This window comes from Pleurodeles waltl, chromosome 6 (genome assembly GCF_031143425.1).
Source record: "Pleurodeles waltl isolate 20211129_DDA chromosome 6, aPleWal1.hap1.20221129, whole genome shotgun sequence".
Lineage (NCBI taxonomy): Eukaryota > Metazoa > Chordata > Amphibia > Caudata > Salamandridae > Pleurodeles > Pleurodeles waltl.
Genome location: NC_090445.1, coordinates 549,897,787 through 549,915,243, shown reverse-complemented (window position 1 = coordinate 549,915,243; position 17,457 = coordinate 549,897,787). Strand labels below are relative to the sequence as shown.

Sequence of the window (17,457 nt, the reverse complement as noted above, 5' to 3'; positions counted from 1 at the left end):
AAAGCCAGCAAAAATGAGGTCAGAAAAAGAAGAGGAGGAAGGTAAAAAGTTTGGGGTGACCCTTCAGGGAGGCCATTTTCCAACATATGTCTCGTATGTTTTCAGGGGTGTAGCTTGGTCAGTAAGATTGGTGAGAATGAGCTTCAGATTTACCAACACAATCTGGCTAAAATACATAATATAAGAAGCAGGAGGATGGCCTTAGTGAGCAATAGGAAGGTAGAAAAGTGTGGATTGTGAGGGGTACTTATAACTCAATATTTTGTAAAATAATCATTTTTAAGACCTTACAAAATCCAAGTGAAACCCCACAAACATCTCACCATACCAGGCGTAAAGCACCAGTACCCAACTATTTATTACAGCATGTATTATCTGGGGAGGGATACACCAACACGCCCCTCTGAAGCTACACCTGTGTATATATCCTTTGTTACTATCCTAATTCGTAGAAAATATACTTGGCCTTATGTTGGCCCCTGGAGTAGGTTGGCAGGAATGGCGTTGCTCTGTACTATAGACTATTATCTTTGTACATTATAAATAATAAGTGAAATGAACAGAAACAGAGCAAAAACTTAAGCATACTGAGAAAAGTTACTATTCACAAAAATAGAGTGTTTGGCCTAAGCGCACCTCGATAGAAGTGTGTTCTAGAACGTGGATCTCAAATGCGCTTAATGTATGCAATTCACTGTTACAATTCTTGAGTCTTTGTAGCTCCTGCAGATTCACATCAGACGTACTCTTCTTACCCCAAAACGGACTAAAGTTAAATTCTTTTCACTTTACTGTGCAGCATTATATGCTACTTAAAGCAGATGTTCGCTTTTATCAATAACCAGTGATATTTTAGCAGTATAGTTTCTCTCCGCAATAATGTTTTGCAATTGTTGTTGCTGCGTGATGTTCTTTGTCCTCCTAAATGGGGTCTATTGCACTAGTCTATAGCTGTCCTCATGATTGCCCCAGTAGATTGTATAATCGTATAGAACAGTTCTAGACTTTTGAAAGTGCAACTGCAATGGAAAGCGGACTTCTAATTAAACATTGAGACATCTCCTTAAGGAATTAAGAGCAATTAACTGCCCACTTCACAATTATAGATCCCAGTCAAAGGATCTGTAATTAGCAGAAAGAGCAGTAACCTGTAAGGGAATATTTGGAGGCCTTTGGACAGTGAGTCTGTTAGCACATTTGCCTCACGTTTACTGCGCTCCAACCGTACCTTTCTGATCTATATCCTTGTCCTACCCTTTCAGAATGCAGGCTACCTAATAAATATCATTGTACCAGTTCCTGCTGCAGAATTATTTAAATGCAAGGAAAATCCTGTTTTGAGGGCATTAATCACTCTTAAATGCCTACCTAACAAAGCTGGTCCAAGTTAAAGGTTAGGATACATACTTATTTGAAATCCATTGATAGCTGTTAGTACTCAATAGCATGGGGCAATAAGACTTACAGGACCCATATCCCTCAACTAACTCAATGCAGGCAGGTACATGTTGATGGTTTATCTTTGCTTCATAGTCCTACTTCAGTCTGCACTGAACTCTAAATGCATATAGGCAATTGTAATTAATCCATGCATTTAGGCTTTTGGATTTCATGCCACTCAAGCAATCTTGTATTAAAAAATAACAAAGTCAGGTATTAGTGGCTATCCGCACCACTGCAGTCAAATATTTTTAGAGAGTAAGTAGTAAGCATGACGCAAATTTATGTTACGCAGAAGTAATCTTGCATAACTTCATGTTACACTTGTGCAAAATTCCCCAAATGATGCTATTATACCATGTCACTATGCGCTATTCATGGCAACATTTTTCCACATGTTCATGGAAACAACACAAAGTACTAGAAAGTGTGCAGCTACTGTTTATGTCACTTATGTTTTATCTTTCTTTTTTATTTATTTTAGCTGATGACATAGCTGTAGTGCGAAATACCTCCTTGTGTCACTTTTGGACATAAAGAGGCATATCACCCTAAAATCTAGTGCCCAATGCTGATTTTGTGTTATATTTAGTTATGCATAATTTCAAGGATTTTTTTTCTGAAGTTTCATGTAGTGACACATAAGCAAATTACACGATTTTCACACACCACAAGGGAGGGGATTTTGCATTACGGGAGACCCACCTGGAGATTATGGGAAACGTGAGCCAACTTGTGAGCTAAAATAATTCAAAGGAGAGTGGCACCGCAGTGTCATCTTAAGTACTTTGTGGGCTCCAGGAAATATATAGTTCAGGGACCCCTATCTGGACAGATTTGAATAGTATTACCCATTTTTTGCCAATTCAACCCCCAAGATGCTCAGCAATATTGAATAATGTATTGGGTTGAGATGGTGAAAGATTGAGGGAAAGTTAATTTTCACAGCAGTACCCTATGGCAGTGGTTCCCAACCTGTGGTCCAGGGACTCCTGGGGGTCCGCGAAGCCTCCTCAGGGGGTCCGCGACTGCTTAGAAAATTAAATAATATTAACAGATTAGGTCCCAGCAGTCAGTGTAGCGGGTCCCCGGATTCCAATAATGATTCAGTGGGGGTCCCTGGGTTCCAGTACTGATAAAGTGGGGGGTCCACAGAAGTCAAAAGGTTGGGAACCACTGCCCTATGTTCTTTGAAAGGTGTGGGCCCTGGGTAATTGCCCACCTTGCTGACGTCTTAAAGCATCTCTACACCTTCCAGAAGATGGATGGATGTGAGTTATGTGACTGGCTGACAAAATCGACGAATTCCACACAGCCTGCCGTTTGAGCGTTCCTGGCCTGTGCTCTGGTAATTAACAGCGTTAACACGCCCTGATGAGCATGTAATTAATTTCCTGCCGCGGAGTTATGCGCAATTTCAATATTCCATTGATGGTGGAATTTCTTGTATAAGACAATTGTTGTACATTAAAACAACTTAAGGGCCTGGATTTGTCCAGGCATTTACATTATTTCAACATATATATTCAATTGTATTATTTATTTTGTAGATTTACAGATTGGGCTGTAGGGCTGCGTGCGAATGTTTATGTTGCACTATACTGAAGCATCCCCCAGTGACATTTTACGGCTCTCTCACCTTGGTTACGTCTGTCGTTTTCTTGCTTCCCTGTCGATGTCGCTTAAGTTTGCTGCTGCTCGGTGCTCTTTCAACATTACTGGAAGGACCGCTGCTCAATGATGCGAGGGGTAAAAAGCTTGATGAGTGGAAATTAAAATGCCAACTGAGAAGCTTATGTCAAAACTGAAATCTCTTTGGAAACGATATGATGTTTTTCAAGGGGGAATTATACGCAACATGACTGTGCTGCAGGAGATTTTACCGTTTTCAAGAGAAATTCCTTAAGCTCTAAAGCACTTCCGCCAAATGCAAAGCCAAAATACATAAATTCCGCAAAAAATGCCTTTTAACGCATTCCATATTTCCAGAGGGCAATACATAATAAATAAATACGTGTGTCAAAAATATCCTTGCTGCCTTTTGATGATGTATGAGTGGTACCATGGGTAAAAGCAGACACATAGAACTAAAATTGACAGCTCGGTTTGCGATACAGCGCGCGGGTGTCGTGATATTTTGTCTTATGCCCGAGTAGCTGCCGCACTAAGCATACAGCGACACGATCACGTAAGTTTCTGATCTTGAGTCTTTTTGTTTTATTTAAGGAAAGTGTGGATCTAGGCGAGATCATGTTTTCGCTTTGCTACCTGCCGACGGCTGGGCGCCTCACCCTCACGGTCATTAAATGCCGGAACCTCAAAGCTATGGACATCACGGGTTATTCAGGTATGTGCCAGTCTGACATGTAAAGAGAGGCGGCTGTTTGTTTATTCACGCCATGTTATTCCCATCTTCCTTGGCAGAGGGGAGGAGGGGCATGAAGTAGTACACTCAAAACGAGCGTGGTACGCCCTGACCTTCTGTGAACATTTTAGTTAAATCATTTTGTTTACTTGCACATTGTCCAAACAATTCACTGCATTGTGGAGCTCCTTGTGTTTTTGGAAGGTAAAATGTTGACCTATTTTAGAGAATGCGTAATTATTAAATTAGCAGTTAAGTGCTGGGTATACGAAAAGGCGCTTGTGCTTTTTAAAGGAAGCTTCTAGAACAATGATGATGTGTTGGGACTGCAATATGTCAGTGTTCGCATTGTACACAAATCATTCATAAGGGTAGCATGGCCTTTTGTTCAACCAGTGACAACAAAGGAAGTGGCATCTGATGACATCTGGTCTACATAACAGGCCATGGCAGGAGTTTTGAACTCTTCTTTGACATACAAGTTCAGCGTATAGGCATGTTCCTGTACATCACTAACAAAAGAATGAAGACTCTTGGTAAAAGGTATGCCTCCTAAAGATATGCATAGTTTTTAAACATAAGGTTCTGCGTTTAATCGCACATATTTCGAAGCAGGTAACAATGGTTGCAAGCAGTAGCATGTTGCATTCTCTTGCAACCACTAAACGACCTCTCTACAGTTGTCTATTTTACCGTACAGGTTACTGTAGAAACATCAATAGATATTGATTGAGAACCTACGGCCAATTGTAAATGTTAAGGTTGAAAAGGAACAATAGATGTGGAAAGTACAATCTCGTATGCGTTACTAAATCACTTAATCTTTCTTTATTCGACTGCATAAATAACAATAATAAAAGATCAGATACAAAATATTCATACAAAAATCATTAAAAGCACTAATGAAGATAGTTGACCTCAGATAATTAAAAAAAACAAGTAATTCACATCAACATACAAAAAGGATAAAAATATGGGAAATCTTCCAATGGGAACTTTCCATACATAATAAGATAAGATAATAAACTGTTGCGAAATCTGACAGCATATTTCAAAAACAGGCCCACTCTAAAACAGACCTCGGGGCAGTTTACAGGTGTAAAAATATCACTGCAAGCCTGTACCGTCTACAGTGCGACAGTTTCAGAATGGATACGAAGAACTTGCGATACAAAGCCTTGTAAAACGTACATGAAAAGCAAAAATGTAGGAGGGCCTGGGGAAAAATGTCATCCCAAGGACTGTTACAGATGCTGGAGTTATGTTATTGCCCTAATGGAAAACATTATTACCATATAATAGATCCTAATCTGAACCTTGTCAGGAGCGCAATCCCGCGATTTAGTTACCAGTTCCAGGTAAGGCTCAGGGCCCACTGAAGTTCTGATCAAAGCTTAGGTCTGCATGTAGGATTTAGGTAGCTCCGCCTTTTCTCGAGAACATTGCCCAGCAGCCATACATTTCCTAGAAATCCATCTTTTTGTCCGATTTCCTTATCAAATGAGAGGAATCAAAAAGGGATGAAAGATCAAGTCTAGTAAAATATGCCTCATATATCAAAGCAAAGGAATATTACTGCCTCGGTCACAGACTAAACAGAGTTTAATAATGTGGTATTAAGTCTAGCTTGCTCATTATGTCATATTGACGTCCAAAGTAATAGAGATGCCAAGAGGGCCGGCCCTAGCGCTAGTGGTGCCTTGTGCGACAGTGTTTGTTGGCGCCCCCCAATGACCACCACTGTCACAGATTGCCTCACTACCACCCTTTAATAAATAGTGCCCCTCAAAACTCCGATCCCTCCACAGGCAGAACATTAATCACCAGTCATCTTGACATTTTTATTGTTGCCTGAAAAGTGATGGAGGCAAGGAATGCTGCTTCAGGTGTTTTTTAATCATATTATACAGCGCCCCTTCCTGAGTCAGCACCCGGTGCAGTGGCACCAGTCGCACCACCCTAAAGCCGGCCGTGGGTGCCAACTTAATCTGATCCTCCACATGTGTCAGTCCCAGTTCCTGGTGAACTGCATCTCCTGAACATCCAGTTCCCCCTCAAGCTCTCAGATACTGACTTCCCTGTGTCGCGTAGGATCTCATTATCTTAATGAGACTACTGGATTTTTGCGGCAGCATCACTTGCACTGTGGGGGGCTGAGTCTGAACCCAATACAGGTGACACCTGTCGGCCTAATCCATTTTTTTGCTTCGGCTAACTAGCAGTGCCTCATCTCCACCCAAGAGCAGGGATGATTGGCAGGTGAGCGCATGAGACAATTGATTCCTCAGGGAAATCGTGGTCACTCAGATCGCATCCGTTTCTCTCAGTTACATTAATCTCACATATACAAGGACAATCAGAGGCAGAATATTTTTCAATAGATTTTATTAAAGCAACTGCATCTTAGATAATGAAGCATGTACTGCCATATCTAGGACGATAAAGCATGACAACATTAAAATTGTGACAAGGAGAGTGAAGCATAAGAATAACGCTACCATCTTGTCACTAGAATCGTTAAGAATAGCTCCTACCTAGGCTGTGTTAGAGCACAGCATGTAAAGCTCTAGGTCTCTCCTTCAGGTTCCCCTGGGAAGACATCATCCCTCATACCTGAGCAAGAGGCCTGTAGTCTACATAAGCAGCTGCAGCTAAGCAATCAACATACAGTTGTGGTCATCTGGCTTGAATCTCCCTTTGACGTACATGGGTCAAAGTAGTGTTTTTACAATAAAACAACTGATGTTCCAAGAAAGGGTCCCTACGTAACAGTGTGTATGTTTCTATGAACACTAGAGACTAAGCGTTACCACGTTTGCTGGCAACCTATCTTACTGCAGCCTTTAGAAAAGCAAAGAGTGAAAGAAATATCTTGTTTAAGAATGCAGTGCTGGCCTAGTCAAACAACAGCTAGATAGAGAAAATAAAACAAGACTGCAAATGTGGATATTGTTAAAATAATAGACGAAGCCAAATAAAATATATCTACGTTAAAGTGCACAGTGGCAGGCCTAGTTTTGCTAAAATAACGTGTATAAAGCTGTAACTAAAATGGCTATGCAACACCTGTAGCCCCAGCTACCCGTGAGATATTTCAAGTAAGGTATATTTCAAATAAGGTTAGGATAGGTTTACTACCCAATTTCAAGGCTAAATTAAAGATAGATCCCACCTCTTGGGTAAAATGTGTTTGCCTTTTTCCTAAACAGGGAGCCCAAAAATGTGTTTGGTAGAAAGTGACCTCCAAATAAGGGAACTGTGTAACTCTTTTAACCTTTCCCCCATAATTGCAAGGTAACACATTTTCACTAAATGATTTAGAACGTTGTTCTCCAGGTTTAGCTTTTCCATAAATTCTACAAAGGTAGTCCAAGAGGATTTTGAGAGTATTTGGGGTTCGAGCAAGGAGGACGACTTTGTAGACATTAAAATGGGCACAGGTTTGAGACTGACCCAGGCATATCCTGCTCCCTTCCTAGTAAGGTGGCCTCAAGACTATTGATGTATAGTATATGTGCTAAAATGCTTCCTTGTAGACACCCCTCAGACATGGAAAAGAATCTGTGCACTTAACCCCATCCTCATAGCGAACAGAGTCGGAAAGGTCATAATGAAGTTCATGAAGGAATTCGACCAACCCAGCCTCCACTCCCATTTGTCACAACAGAGCCCAAACATGACTGATTTGCACTATTGGAAGTGCAGGAAAGTTCCATAAATGCCAAGTAAATTGGACTAAGCTCAGCTGCAGTGTATCTGGAGATCAACAGGAGCAGGTTAAGGTAATGGTCAAAGGTATTAGTCCAAGGTACTCAAGCCAGACCTAAAACCGTACTGGACCTCTAGGAGAATAGTGGTCTTCTCTGCCCAGAGCAAAAGTCTGGGCAGCCCAATTATCTTGACAGTAGAGTCTAGAAGGGAAACTGGCTTTTAATATCTAGGGGCTCGGCAGTTTCTCTTCTTAAAACCCAGCACAATGACTGCGGACCACCACGACTGAGGAAGACCTGACTTGCCTGCTGAGTTAATGGAATTAGTCAAAAGAGGGCCCCACAACTCTATGTTATCCTTGTAAAGGTCCTTGAGTACCCAGTCAGGCCCAGATGCTTTACTGAAGGGAATTTTAGTTAATGTTTGCACCACCTCTTCTAACATAAGAGATATGAAGAGAGTGATTAGGAGGCATAGATATGCTGCAGTCTTTCATGTTAGTCCAGCAGACGTGGAGTAAATCTGTGTGAAAATGGGAACCCAATCTGCAGCACCTATGTTCATTCCTAATGCTTTTGATGGTGAGTTAGTGACAGAAATGGAATTTACCACCCGCCAGAACACCGTAGCATCTTTTTGTTTACAAGATGTTAACTGGGTTTTCCAGACTTCCCTTTGCAGATCTAGCTTCTTATTCTTAAGAGACAGCCTGTAGTCCCTTCTACAGGAAGCTATTTCCTCCGAATTCCTTTGAAGGTCTTCAAGGCCCTGCGTAGTCTACTGGTTGCCTGCAAACCCTATCAAACCAGGCTCCTCACCCTATTGGGGTTTCATGACAGTTTTAGAGACAAGAACTCGTGTTAGCACTCAGGGGGTCAAAACATTCCACCACTGAGAAGGGGCAAGAATCATCGGAGTGACAAGCATTCACCAACTCCAAATGGCCTATCACTAACTGGAAAAGTATACTACACATATGTGCATACCTCCAGAGTAGCCTGCGACCCGTTTCTTTAACAGTAGTCAATGAATTGGACACCACTAACTCACTATACCTTACTGAGGGATTGGCAAGCGAACTGAGATGACTGTGATCGCAAAACATGCTAGCATCAATCCTCCTTCAAAACAATGTTAACCAAATTTCATGAAATGAAAAATATAATCAATATTCAGTTCAGCTCCTGCCAGTAAAGATTACCACGTTATTTGAAGACCCGCCATCGTGCTCCATTGTGTTGCACTCTGTGCCACGAGCCAAAAGATATTTAAATAAAATAGTGTCCATTTGGTCTCTGTGTTGACCAACACTCAGCAACATATACCTCAAAGAGATTACATTTCTCAAGATCAGAAGTATCATCTAATTTGGGGTTGAGGTTAACTGCTATCACGCATTTGGCTTCCGCTCCCCTCCTTGCATAAATGTCATTGGTCTCGTCAAAAAATTAAATGATCTTAGAGTAGTTAAAATTTCTCAGCGATTTTAGAGTAGTTAAAATTAACCTTAACACTAAAATCATAGTTATACAAATTAACTAAAACTACTTTAAAAATATGAGGCCAAACAAGATGAAAGGCCCGAAACACCCTATGTCAACCTGAGTTGGCTCAGTAAGACAATTTAAGGTGAACTTAAACGAGACAGTTAACCCTTCCCTTGCCTGTCTCAACATAAAAGGTGTCACTGGCAAAGAATGACAAATGTTGCCAATCCAAAAAGCATCATCAGTTGCCCAGGTTTCTTAGTGCAAAACATTGTCAAAGAGGCTAAGATAGTTCACCCATTTTGCGGCCTTCAGTTTAACTGTGACGCCTGCTATGTTCCAACTAAATAACTTAATATCATGGATCACAACAGAACAAGTTGAAGTTACAGAAGTCCCCAGGTGACACGAAAGCTGCAGAGGGGGGAACAGAAGGGTGAGAATCACACAATAGGGAAAGTATAAGAGCAGCACCAGTATCATTCACCAGTGAGTTTCGCATAGAGGTTGCTTCAAAGTTCGCTTCAACACGGGTAAATCACTGCCTAGCAAGTCAATTGGTGGAGTCCAGATCTGATAAATCGAAAACGATACCCTTACTTTAAATAAGTCAGGCAAAGTAAGGGAAGTTGTAACTCTATGGACAAATGCACATGGGGCTATGGCCAAATGCTGATAGAAATAACCCAAAGGTAAAAGCATCACCAGCCCATGACGAGGCAGATCATTCTGTGCAGACCTCAAAAGGCTCTGTGTGATCGAAGGGTATCTAAAATTAGCAAAGATACAATCTCCATAGAAGTTTCTGGGCTGCTAACCAATCTAGTATATTTTTTGCACAAGCAGAATGTCATCAAAATAACGAGGTTTACCACCTGTATTCACGTGAATCCATCGAGTAACTTTCTTTTTCAGTTGCTAGCTGGCCTCCAAAACCCAAGGGCCTAGCTGAGGGACATAGGCCAACACAACAACATATGGGCAGCTGTTGGTGGTAGATACAGAACTGTACCCAGTCGGGTACACACTGCCATCATGCTTCAGTATGGCCAGCACTTGGGCCGCAGTGACCTCTGTCTATCTCCTCCCTGCGTGACTCTAAAATTATCTGGCTCAGCTTGAGGCATCTGGGCAATAAGAGCGGGGGTAACGGTGTTTGAGGCAGTGTTCTGGCAAGGGTTTCCAGCATTTGCCCCATAAGCTGCCAAACACTACTCTGTTGCATCCAAATGATCATAAAATGGTTGAATGGTTGCATCCAGTAGCCGACTGAACTAGTCACACACTAAATTGGCCAGATCATCAGAAGCATCCAAGTAAACAGTCTCAGGAGCAGCCTGTATCAGTTTAGATATAGTGCTTTCCACCCACTGGGGAGTCTTTGACTTCAGTAGGCACCTCCAGTGCTTTGAAGCTGGGCTCAGGCCCAGCAGTGAGGGCTGGAGGGCAACGAGCATGAATCCAAGACAGGAACTTGAATAACCCATGGTAATATATCAGAAACAGGCTCGGGGTCAGAGGCAGTGGGGTCGGTACTAGGCTGTTCTAAAAAGGGTGGCACTGTGTCAACTATAATAGGTGGACAAAAAAGGCACTGGCCAGCCAGTTCAATTTCCTTCGAGATGTCCCTCAACAAGCTTCTGAAGGAAGCCATCAGTTGTTAACACATTTTTCGTAAGATTGGTCTCCACTGACTGTAGGGTGCCTATGTGTATGAAAAGCAGCACAAACTCCTCTGACAGAGCAAAAGGGACTAACCATCAAGAGCCACAAGTTGTAAGCTCTGAGAAGCCCCCTGGGTGGAACAAATATGGTCGTCCGCATATAAAGCTCTGTGCCTGTGGGCCTAGAGAGTGGACCCAACCTGGCCTCTTCTGGCTAATGACAAGTAAAGACAGGCCTGGAGACGGCCCGCCCGTGTACCTCACAGTGGAGTCTTAAAGTGTGTTAAGTAGCGCTGGTGAAATCTCTCTAATCCCTCCTCTAAGGATTCTGGGACCTGCAGTCCCTCAGGGAACTAACGCAGCAGGCTCCTCCACGCCACTCTTTCAAGTGGCATGGTTCATCATTTGACTTGTGTTTTGTGATAAGGAATGGTATGTTTTTAAAGGCAGCAAATTTAATATTTATATATTGATATGAATCTTCTCCTTGACTGACACTTCACCCTCAAAAAGAGAACTGCCTGCTTCCTCAAGAGTGTTTGAGACAGAGGTGCCGGGGAGCTCTTGAAATCTATTTCCGGAAGAAAGATTTGAAATATGTGAAGCCTCTGTTAAAAAAAAAAAAATCACTCACAGGGCCCCATTACGAGTATAATGGTACTTGATCTGAACTATCTGAACTATACCCGCACGCTACAGAACTTCCAGTACCACCAGCATCTATAATCTAGGAGACTGGGAATTTCTCCTGATTAAGGGATAATGGGAAATAAAATGTGGAAGTTGGTGTTTTTACACCTATGGTTGGACTTCTCCTCCTTCTCGTTAAAGATTTGCACCCAGACATGTCACCATGAGCAGATTAAGGGGGTGATTCTAACCCCGGCGGTCTTAGACCGCCGGGGCCAGGGTCGGCGGGAGCACCGCCGACAGACCGGCGGTGCCCCGCAGGGCATTCTGACCGCGGCGCTTTGGCCGCGGTCAGTGCAGGAAAACCGGCGGTCTCCCGCCGGTTTTCCGCTGCCCCTTGGAATCCTCCAAGGCGGCGCAGCTTGCTGCGCCGCCGAGGGGATTCCGACCCCCCCCTACCGCCATCCAGTTCCCGGCGGTCCGCCCGCCGGGAACCGGATGGCGGTAGGGGGGGTCGTGGGGCCCCTGGGGGCCCCTGCAGTGACAATGCCACTGGCATGGGCACTGCAGGGGCTCCCGTAAGAGGGCCACTAAATGTATTTCACTGTCTGCTGCGCAGACAGTGAAATACGCGACGGGTGCAACTGCACCCGTCGCACAGCTTCCACTCCGCTGGCTCGATTCCGAGCCGGCTTCATCGTGGAAGCCTCTTTCCCGCTGGGCTGGCGGGCGGCCTGAAGGCGGCCGCCCGCCAGCCCAGCGGGAATGTCAGAATTACCGCCGCGGTCTTTCGACCGCGGAACGGTAACCTGACGGCGGGACTTTGGCGGGCGGCCTCCGCCGCCCGCCAAGGTCAGGATGAGGGCCTAAGTCTCCTGACGAAAAACTTGAAATTATTGTATTCCACTGTTACTCTTCATTTCGATGGGGCAGATATCTCCAATTACTTACTTCATCAGCTTTAACAGAGCACCTACATTTGGCCCCATAGTGCTTCATGCAGCAAGTTAAATGTGACTGGAATCAGACATTTCTGGCACAGTTAGCCCTTCAATGAATCCAAACCAAATGAGGTTACCAAGGGTATGACCGACTACAATTAAAATACAGCTCTTAAAGGGCATACCATTATCCAAATACATGCGAGTTCTACATTATTGATACCCACGATCCCAAATACACTATAAAACAAGTATTTGCAAAGCCAAAATAGCTGGATTTAATTTGCTAATGTATGCAAACAAGTTTTCACAAGCACACATCTTGTCACAAGCAAACCTGTGTTTGAATGTATTTATGCACCTGAAACAGACCTGTTGGTTTTACCAATCCTTATTTAGGACTTTGGAGGGTTCGGTCCTCACCACTCACAGTTGTTGGAAGAGGCCGACTACAGCATTGGATTACTGTGTTTTTCAGTGATTACTGTCTTTTTGCGAACTAATACACTTGAACAGGCATTAAATGGTTACTGCCACTTTGACCACAGATCTAAACAAGCACCTGGTGAGCCATTAGATCAGTGCCACTCGCCTCAGGTATCTGTTTCACAGCCTTTCCCTTCCCTCCACTTTATTTAGTGTTACTAAATGTGGTATGATGTCAGGTGAGGCACTTTGCATTCAACTGGGGGGAGCGGGGGAAGGGGCTACACTAACCCTTCGACATTAAGGAATCTCAAATTCCTGGCCTCAACTTGATCTTGCAGTGCCCCCATCTACCAACAGACCATGTTCGCAAAACTAAATAGACCGACTTCCAGGGCAAGATTGTATGAGCGGAACATAGCTATAATGTTCTGGACTGTCCTGAAGTGTGGCACATTCTGGATGCTGTCAGCATTTCATCGCCAGCCCTAATTCTGCAGAGTCATGTTATTCACTCCACCTCACGAATCTGAGCGGTGCCATATCTGTAGTGGAGGATGTTAGAGCGTTCCGTAGTAATAATTTACCTGTATTTTGGACGCTCTTTAGGCCGATGAATCTTTTGACTAAGTGGAACTCTCCGTACTCTATATCGGTCAGTTTAATCAAATCAATAATCAATAACGAACATAAGCAATACCCTGATTAACATAACACTTGACAATTAACCCAGAATACATTTCGACGAACCCTGACCTTTCAGTCAGGAATAACCACACCAGTTTATTCAAAGTTAGTGAATTTATTTCCCTATATTAACAAAGCTAGCACAATATAGATGTGTCTCAACACCAAATGATAAACATATATGAACATTAATAGCTGTCCATAACGGCGAAACAAGTGCAATCTATGCAGCATTTGAATAACAAGGCATTCGATAATAGCAATGCAAATCACTAATACGATAATCTGTAATGAACTAATTGCATACATTTAGTCAGCATAACAAGGTCTCAAATTGCATCGTGCAACAAAAGGACTCCTCATCTAACCTCAAATTAGCATCGGCATGTGGGGCTTCATGCGAAAACATTTTAGCTACATTAATTTGGAAAAACTCTTAACTAGGGATCTTATCAAAATCAGCAGTTGGTTACCTAAAAGAAACACAATGTAATTTTTCAATTTCCTTTCATATTTACCAATTACGATCAGCATACAAGGAAGTCTTCGTCTCGCAGGTACCGTTTCTCGGTCAGCATGGGACGGGGCAAAGGGGCAAGGTGGACGGGGCAATTGCCTCACGGCGGCAAGGTAAAACTACTACTTCATGCAAGGGATTAAAGTTAAAGTCTCTAGGGCAAGAATCATTTAAAGTCTCTTTCTCTCGATTAGAGAAAGCATCAAAGTCTCTCAAAATGGCGTCGCAGCAAAGTGGGCCATAATAGCTGCAATGTCCTGCAAAATGGCGGTTATCGGCTGGTGATGGCTGTAATGGCTGCAAATGGCTACCTTCTTCTCGTGCACCTGGTTTAAATAGACAACAGTTCAAATCCAGTAGGGTCTTCCATTGGAGGGTTCATAGGTTAGCTTCAAATTGTCCAATCAAAAACAACAGTTCTCAAGCTTTTACTTAAGCATACATTATCCTTGGAGACGGGTACGCAAGTTGCAACATTTTATACCAATTAACTCACTTTCAGAGCTTCCATTGTCCGCACCTGCAGATTGACCTTGGAGTAAAGAGAAAATATGCCAGGCTGGCACGAAACCTTAAGATAAGCATGTGAACGATCTCAGTTGAAAAGTACAGCTTCAAGCAAAAATACACGTTTAATAGCACATTGGAAAAATACGAGCATCTAAACCGTGAGACCAGGCAACTAGGCCGAAGCCTGCACTAAAGTAATGCTAAGCTAAAACAGTTCGAACAAGCAAATCATAGCACACGTTTACGATTATGTCGGATTAGTGCAATTCTAATACATCACGTTATATAAAGCACGCTTATAAATGTTGGCAAACTACTCTGAGGGCACATTTTGTCCCCGTACAATCTTTATTAGTTCGTTTAATGTCACACATAATTATTGCAGCACTACGTTTATGCGTTAATAAATGTAAAACCTTCATTTCAGCTTCATCAAGGACTAATCCTGGGCATGGACATTTTAAAGAGGAAAAGAACAAAATGTGCCATCTGTGTAGTTCACTGTACATGGGTGTGAGTTTGAAGTGCATCTGTGGCAACCGGTTTCACAGACTGCTTCGATACCCCTTTCAATTCCTTTACAACTGGAGAATGATGTATTCAACCTGCAGCCAATAGGAATGTTCACAACGATTTTACTGGTGAAATTAGAATGACTCTGAGCCCTTGCCACTGGTACCTAGAATTGGTCCTCGGGGTTAAATGGTGTTGAAAAGTCCAGATTGGGACACCTTTTAACTCCTACCTAGCTGTAGAAGAAGTACCTTTATGTAACGTTAAAAGTATAAAGTTTGCTGAAGCTCTCTAACATGATTTATCCGTTTTATATAGCACTGACGTCACTGATATGTTACACGAGTAATTAAATATAACAGCAAATCATTTTCAGCTACGATAAGCATGAAAATGATGTGTGGAAAATATAATTACAGCGATTGCAATCTATTTCTGATTAAACTAATACTTCTTCTGGTACACTTCACAGTCTCTAAAGTTTAACTAACGCGTAGGTAAAACAAGTGAGCGCATCTGAAAATGAGGTGGTCTGTCATGGTCTTCAGTTTTTTGGGGAGAGAATCCCACAGGGGGGGCTACTCCTGAGAAACAGTTTTCGTGTCTAAGCTTGTTTTGAATGTTGGTGTCTCCGGAAGGAGGTTAGTCCCTTCTCATTGAACCTTGTGAGCTGGGAGAGAGTCAACAAATATGATAGGCACAAGGGACTTCATCAGGAGAATGCTTTTTAAGGTCAGGCAGTATACTTTAAATTTTAACCACACTTTTAATGAAAATCATTGAGGATCTGTTAATGTGGGAGTCATGTTAAACCGTTCTCATTATGTTTATCAATCTAGTTGTGGAGTGAATTATTGTTTTTACCTTTGAAATTGTTACTTGAGATTGTTCTGCCAGCATTGGTAGGTCCAGTCCATCGATTACACATTGATTAGCTGCTTATTTTCGTTGTTGTGTGAGGTAGCTTTTTATTTTCATAAGGAAGTATTTTGCTTACTTTGTTAACTTGAGCAAAGACCAAAAAGCTGTTGTCAAGGCTGACACTCATGCAGAAATCTTCCACAGAACCCATGCAACACCTCTGCAGATAGACCACTGCCAAACGGAAAATGCACAAAACGCATCTTCTCCACTATACATGCCTGATACCTAGGGCTGAGAACTTCTTTCTGACCATGAATGAGGCAAGAAGAGATGTCACTACGGCATCCTTTGACCCATTGGTAGACAGCTGCTTAGTCCTGCTCCTAAATGTTCCTAGATACTTACCAATCAAACCATAAGCACAATAATTGTGATTTTCTACAGGCCCACTATGTCATTAGCAAGCTGTAACCTGCCAAGAACATTTGTTTATGGATTTTTAAGCATGCTCATGCCCATGAAGTGCTCCAGTGAAACATAACGAAGGACTTCCCATAATGTTAGGCTTGGCAAGCTTGAATGGCACAGGGGTGGCAGAGAATTATCTTACCTGAGAAGGCAGCCACATCATTGCTATGTGGTGGCCATCATTGATGAAGGGGTTCTCCTCAACAAAAAGACCACCTGACTGATGGCAACTTCTGAGACCTAAGAGGACACAAGCTAAGCTTCCTTAGAGGCTCCAGAGGAGATGCATGCGGGAGGCCACCCAATGTCACAATGACAATAGGTAGATGAGGAATCCCCTCACCCTAAGGTGGCACCCATATTTTAATGTTGACCTGGCTGCCATGAAGGAAACCCTCTAATAATTCAAAGGAATTCAGCGTCTGCCTAGTTCCGTTTTCTGTTCTCTAGATAATTCATGATTAACAAACTAACCCATGGATACAAAAATTGATGAACTTGGATGACAGCAGTGTGGACCAGCAGTGTGGTGAACAGGGTAATCCGTGCTTGATAACCCTCCCCGTGTTCTACTTTCTGTTTTTCCTCTTTTATTTTGCTATCACGTGAGCTCTAGCTCTCAGCTAAACCTGCCTCTAACCAGATAAAAACAGCTGTATGCTTTGCCATCTGATCCACAGGTGTATTGCTTAACTATGTACACTCCAAAATTCATCACTTTGACATCTGCTAAAGGAATTGCTAATTGTTTTCATGACGCACAGGAAGTATAACCATTTGCATATCTGTGCCTATTGTATGTAATTGTATGCAAATGGAGAACTTCATTGCTGCCATTAAAAAAATAAGAGGAGCCTGAAGGATGAACTGTCTTATGCTTCTGAAGATTTGAAGAGCCATGTTCGACAATAAAACGCTTCACTTCTGCTAGCGACCGTTTTTTTCTTGCTTCTACAAATGGAAACAAACCATATTTTTATTTTAGTGCCGCTTTCATGGCATTACATTTCGTACATTACCTTTCACCGAGCCTCTGCAGTGAGGGTCTGAGAAGCTCATAGCATCTTGTGGTTTCTCTCTCCTTGGCCCGCTGTGTCTGGTGTTGTGATGCTGGTTAGCCAGCTGAGGTCACAGGTTGCTTGGCCACATCCACATTGTGGCAGCAGATGTGCACCAGGGGCTCCTTGATGAACCACCGTTCCTCTCGGAGGAGCCCTTTTTCCGATGATCTATT

General features: G+C 42.7%; 1 protein-coding gene across 1 annotated transcript in view; it reads left to right on the top strand.

Moving 5' to 3' along the window:
- SYT6 (synaptotagmin 6) overlaps nucleotides 1–17,457 on the top strand; it is a 1,006,250-nt gene that overhangs the window by 843,142 nt on the left and 145,651 nt on the right. The window contains exon 4 of the mRNA XM_069238730.1: nucleotides 3,667–3,787. Within this exon, the coding sequence (XP_069094831.1) occupies nucleotides 3,667–3,787 (121 nt within the window). The remainder of the gene's footprint in view (nucleotides 1–3,666; nucleotides 3,788–17,457) is intronic.